This window comes from Echinops telfairi, unplaced genomic scaffold (genome assembly GCF_000313985.2).
Source record: "Echinops telfairi isolate 266 unplaced genomic scaffold, ASM31398v2 ScPeMD7_7;HRSCAF=31, whole genome shotgun sequence".
Lineage (NCBI taxonomy): Eukaryota > Metazoa > Chordata > Mammalia > Afrosoricida > Tenrecidae > Echinops > Echinops telfairi.
In genome coordinates this window covers 19568731-19574867 of record NW_022103904.1, presented here as the reverse complement: position 1 = coordinate 19574867, position 6137 = coordinate 19568731, and the positions used below count along the sequence as shown (strand labels likewise).

The 6137-nt window shown below is 51.1% G+C and overlaps 1 protein-coding gene across 1 annotated transcript in view; it reads left to right on the top strand.

Moving 5' to 3' along the window:
- Position 1: 1 nt before the first annotated feature.
- Positions 2-6137, top strand: part of ADCY1 (adenylate cyclase 1) — a gene marked incomplete at its 5' end in the record, with an annotated part of 246252 nt that continues 240116 nt past the window's right edge. The window contains one exon of the mRNA XM_004708178.2: positions 2-544. Coding sequence (XP_004708235.1) covers positions 2-544 — 543 coding nt within the window. The remainder of the gene's footprint in view (positions 545-6137) is intronic.

Here is a 6137-nt window from a genome sequence, read left to right as displayed (position 1 = left end):
CCGGCGCGGGCTGCGGGCGTGCAGTGAGGAGTTCGCGTGCCCCGAGCTGGAGGCGCTGTTTCGCACCTACACGCTGCGGCTGGAACAGGCGGCCACGCTCAAGGCGCTGGCGGTGCTCAGCTTGCTGGCGGGCGTGCTGGCGCTGACCGAGCTGCTGGGCGACCCCAGCCCCACGCCCGGCCTGGCCAAGGGTTCGCACCCCGTGCACTGCGTTCTCTTCCTCTTGCTCTTGGTGGCCACCCACGTCAAGTACCTGCAAGTGCCCCAGCTGCAGCAGATCGGCAAGCTCACGCTGCTCTTCAGCCTCACCTTCGCGCTGCTGTGCTGTCCCCTGGCGCTGGGCGGCCCCATCAGTGTCCAAGACCCGGGACCCGCGGCTGCCCAGCAGGGCGTCTGGCAGCTTCTTTTGGTTACTTTCGTGTCTTATGCTTTGCTGCCTGTGCACAGCCTGCTGGCCATCGGTTTTGGGCTCGTGGTGGCCGCCTCACACTTGCTGGTCACCGCCACCTTGGTCCCTGTCAAGCGCCCACTTCTCTGGAGGACGGTAAGTGCCACCCGTGTCTCAAGACATACCTGCTGGGAGCAGGGAGTGGGAGGAGGTCGTGTCCTTTATATTGGGCAGGTGGGGAAACTGAGGCCCCGGATTTGGGGCATAGTCAAGGTCACGAAGCAAGTGTGAATGCAGGTAGGGCTGACACTTGGGGCCCAGACTTCTAGCGTTACCGTCCACAAAGTGTCCCCAGCGTGTCAGGTCCGGGGAAGGGAAACCAGCATGAAAGAGGGAAAGATGTACCCAAGGTCATGCAACTGGTGTGGGGCCAGCCTGGCCTTTTCACTGAGTCTCTGTTACCCCCACCTCTGGACCCCTGTTTGTTCCCATCACTTCCAGAGGAGGAGCTGGTGACAAGCATGGACTTTAAGATGCCCCTGGCTCATGGCACAGGGCAGAGGCTACTCTGTGGCACATCGGGAAACTTGCAGGATTCCTGGGATCATGCTCCATGCCTTTCAAAGCTGGGAGTCGGTGGGGGAAAATGTCTACCTCTCTAGTCATCTGCTTTGCCCTCCTTACCAGTCTTCGCTGCCACCTCTGCTAGGGACTGTCCTGGCTCCAGCTCTGCAGTGATCTGAAACTTTGTGTTAGTGTCTTCCTGGCTGGTGGGCAAGAAGGTGTCCAGCATAGCACCTGTTCTCCCTCTGGTTCCTATAGGTACCCATCCTACTGTAAGAAGGCACCCCTGTCCTATGAGATCTGGGAGCGTTCACTGCAAGGATGTGGGCAGGTGGCAGCTTCATCCTACCTTGGGCTTGGATGGCCCTCGTAGGGAGGGATTTTGTTTCTACCTCTGACTTTGGGTAAGCAAGAGGGTGTTGCTTGCTTACTTGCTGGTCCGTAGTGAGAGGAAGATGAGGATGGCGAGCCATTCAAAGGAGAGAAAGCAGAGGGGAGATGGGGTGGTGGTGGTGGTCAAGAGCAGCTGAACACACTGAACACAACCCTTGGAGGGTGGTGATAGCGGAGAGGCAGACAGCCAGGACGGTAGAGACAACAAGGTCAAGAGTCATGGTTTCCAGGGACAGCACAGTCCAGAGAGAGTGGGACGCAGAGCCTGACACTGGGAACACAAAAGTTGACCCGATTCCCTTCCTGGAGGAAGACCAGCCTGTGGCCAGACTCGGGTGGGGGTGGAGGAGTATGTAAGGGAACTGGCAAAGAAGAGGTGAAGAATCAATGGGAGAAGTAGATGGTGAAGACCAGAGACAGGCCCATTACAGGTAAAGGCTGTGTGCACCAGAAAGGAAGGGGCCGGGACCTCCCAAGTATCTCCTCTGTTACCTCAGATGGGCTGTGCTTACCCCTTTCAGGGCCCCCCATGCTATTCCTCTCCTCCCCTCTGCTAGATGTTTAGCCTGAGCCTGGTATTAGGCCCTCCAACCAGATGATCCCAGCAAGAATGACCGGGAGGCTAGACTGGAAGCCTAAATTGTGTTTTAGCACAGGGTGGAGAGGAGATCAGAACTCATCTGTGGGCAGACCAGGTGGGCGGAGGCCTGGCTGCACCCTGGTACACCAAGGAATCAGCTGGCACAAGAAAAGGCTTTATTACCTTTTTTTCTCCTTTTAGAACAAATACCATTTTTAGTAATTCCTTTTAGAGAACTGAAGATGGAAAATGAGAGAGAGGAGAGAGTGTATCAAGGTGCTGTGGACACAGAGACCTCTGTTCTTTTGAAGTGCCTCCAGCTAGTCTATGAGCCCCGGTGTCATAGCAGTTATGCATTGGGCCAGCCACCTCGAAGTTGGCAGTTTGAAACCACCAGTCACTCCGAGGGAGAAAGATGAGGCTTTTTTCTACTAAAGAGGTGCAGGCTCGGCAACCCACAGGGTGATTCTACCTTGTCCTGCGTGGCCACCAGGACTCAAAATTGACCTGGGCTTCTGTTGTTGTTGTATCTGTCATGGGAGCATGGATTCTCAGGGAGCAGACATTTGGTTTTCACTGGTTTTAGCTGGAACTCCCTGGTGTCTTAGTCATCTAGTGTTGCCATAACGGAAATACAGCAATGGGCGACTTCCACGGAAATTTAGGTTCTCACAGTTTCGGAAGCTCAGAGTCTGAATTCCAGCTCTCGAGGAAGGCTTTTTTTGTCCGGGAGCAACGTCTTTGTGCTTCTGAGCTTCTGCTCCCCGGCTCTCTTCATGTGGCGGCAGCTCCCCTCCTGTCTCTGCTCTTCCTGCCAGTGTGTTTAATTCTTTCATATGTCAAAAGAGGTGGTCTCAAGACACTCCCGACTGGAATCCTGTCTCATTCACATAACAAAGAAAACAGTCTCTAACCACAGATAGAGTAATCCTCAGGCCAAGTTCACTGCCATTGCGTGGAAGTGCTACTCCGGTGGGTTTCCCAGGCATCTCGTCTTTCTCTGAGGAACAGCTGGGGTCTCCAACTGCTGACCTTGTGGTTAGCAGTTCACAGGGGAGCCCACTATGCCACCAGGGTTAGGATTTATGGCACGAACTTGGGGGCTCACAATTCCTTCTGTAACACGGGGCACTGCAACCTTTTTCTCTTTGTGTCTGTTGTCTTATCTTTTAAAAAAAAAAAATCACACCATTGAGCTGACTCCAGCTTACGGTGACCAGAGTCAAATTGTACTCTGTAGTAGGGTTTCAGTGGCCGATATATATATATATAAAAGTCATTTTATTGGGAGTTCTTACAGATATTATAACAATCCATAATTTAGTTAGATCAAGCTTAATTGTACAGTTGCTGCCACCATCAGTTTCAAAAGTTCTTCTTGAACTCTTTGATATCAGCTCCCCTTTATTCCTGTCCTCCCCTCCCCTCCCCTATCCCCCAGGAACTCTTGTTGTTATATTACATATCATTATTGTTATTTGCTGTATCTTACACCATCCAATGTATCCATTCACCTGCAATTCTGTAATTCATTCCCCTTGAGTGGGGTTATGCAGTCATCATTGCTATCAGTTTCCCCTCTCCCCCCACGACCCTCTCTTTCCATACCGTTACTCAGGGAATCATTACTCCTGTTACTGTATCTGAGGGGTGTGTGTATCTTGGATTTCATACATCTTGATTGTCCAAATGATCATATACAAGTCTGACAAGATCAGTGAGGTAAAACTAAAACCATAATAATAAGAGGAGGAAATATTAAAGAACTAGAGGATAGTTATGTGTTTCATCAGTGCTATATTGAACCCTGGATATGTCATCCCTTCCCTGTGGCCCTTCTGTGAGGATGTCCAATTATCTTGCAGGTGGGTTTGGGGTCTCCACTTTGTTTATGCTCCTTCACGTCAATTTGACTGCTTGTTTTTGAACTTCTGACACCTAATCCCGTCGGCCCCTCATGATTACACCATCAGCTTTCTTCACCACATTTGCTTACGCACCCATTTTGTCTTCAGTGATTGTGTCAGGGAGGTGAGTATCATACAATGCCACATTGTTAGAACAGACCGTTCTTGTACTGAGTAAGATTTAAGTGGAGGCCCAAAGTCCATCTGCTTCCTTGTTGTATTTACCTATTTATATATTTGCATAGACAAATACACCCATCTTTATAAATTGATCAAATTTACATATATACATATCTATTTTTATACCTATATATGTAATTTTTATTTTCTTGCTCTTTCCTCTTTTTCTTTCCTCCTGCTCCACTATCACGTTTACCCATTGTTCACCTCTCAGCAGTTCCTCTCGGATACATTTCAATTGATCAAACATGACCAGGAATACTACACTCCTCACTCTCAATTTTAGATCCCTTGCTATGCCCATGTCCCTGTTGTTATTGGCTCACGGCTACCCTTTCCCCCCCTCCCCCCCTCCCCTGCCAACCGTGGGTCCTGTTGCTGTCTCCTTGGGATTACTTATCCTGCCTATCTTATATAGCTAGCCACCAAAAGAAAAAGAAAATAGAGAGAGACCATACAAATAGTTCCAAATCTAACTGTTGTCCTAACCCAGAGTAGATGGGTAGCTCTCTGTTAACTAGAGAAGACCCTGTTATAATCCATCAGCCCAATCCCCTTTTCGTTCAGGGTTCCATATATCCCAGGACCCACTGACCTAATTGCACATACACCCTTTTAGACCTCAGCCTTGGTGACCGAGGACCCTGCCTTCTACAAGACCCATTGCTCTTCCTGCAGTCAGGGATGGAGGGGTCTAGTGCTCACCAACCCCCCCCACCCCGACCCTGTTACTCCTTTAGACTTTCAGTGACTATCCCCCAACCCGTTCAGATGAGGTACCAAGCGCTGCCCCCCTGTCAGAAGTCTATAGTCGTTATTCCTCAGGGACTTTCTGGCTTTGCCCCCATTGCTGGTCTGTTGCACTGCCCTCTTGGTTTGCCCCTGTGGCCGGGTCAGACCGGCTGCACTCTCCAGACTGTATCTTTAGTGCTGTCCTCTGTAGCATTGTCATCTAGGGAGGGCATGGCATGTCTCGAGCAGAGGCCGGCCCTGCAGTCCTCTCTGTGAACAAGCTGCTCCGAGCAGGAACGTCGTCAGTGGCCGAATTTTTCAGATGTAGATTATCAGACCTTCCTCTCAAGGTGCCCACCCAGAGGTGGATTCAAGTCCCTAACCTTTCAGTTAGCAGCCAAGCACATTAACCACGTGTCCCTGCCCAGGGAGGCCTTCCCCTTGTAGGACTGTGGTAAAGGTTTAAAATTAATATTGGAAATCTTCTGCCACTTCTAAATCATGTGGGCTCCTTTAAGGATTTGTATCCCAGTCCACAGTTATTACATGGGGGTGCCAGTGGAGGGAGATGCATTGGAATCACTGTAGAGCAACCTTGGCAAGGGCTAGGCGGTTCCCAGAGACTTGCCTTCCCAGTTGGAAGGCTCCAGGAATCTCTGACGTCTCAGCACTGGCATGCCCTTTCCCTTTTCCTGCTGTCTCCTGCTTAGCCCTTGGGTGTGGGTTGGGGCGGAGGGGGCAGAGGGGAGCTGGGGCTGCAGTCGAGTTGCTTGCTCACAGGGCAGCTTCTCTGACTTTGGGCAGCAGGAGCCATCACCACCTGGGCCCACTGTGCATGCGTGGACCCTGGGTCCCGTGTGCTGCTTTCCCCATTAGCATGTCTCTGACCTGCCGGAGGGTCACCCAGGCTACTTGCCCGTGGCAAACAACAGGAGCCAGTCAGCCCTTCCTTGCACTATTTCCAGAATGAGATTGACTTCTTGGGAAAAGGAACTGCTCTTTGATTCTCCCTCATCTCTCAGACTGGCAGCTTCTTACCAGAATAACTTTAAGGTGGGTTAGAGCTCTTTAGAGCCAAGGCCTTGTTCTTAGACTTGGGGCCACATGTTGGCTCTGATGTGCGGTGCGGTCTCTTCTTACAGCCTCTGTTCCCACATCAGGTAAGGCTCTAGGGGCTTGGTCGATGCAAGGTCCTTGTTCCCCGCGCCTCCCCATTCTTTTCTGTAAAGCTAAGACCAGCCGGGGTTACTGATTTGGGGAGATGAGAAGGAGGATGGCCCTGGTGCTGATCTAGACAGCTGACTTGCTCAGCTAGTCCCCTGTTCATCCTAAAAGAGCATTTAAACAAACTGTAGATCTCTAAATCAGGGTAGGCTATAAGAGAAAGCTCCCC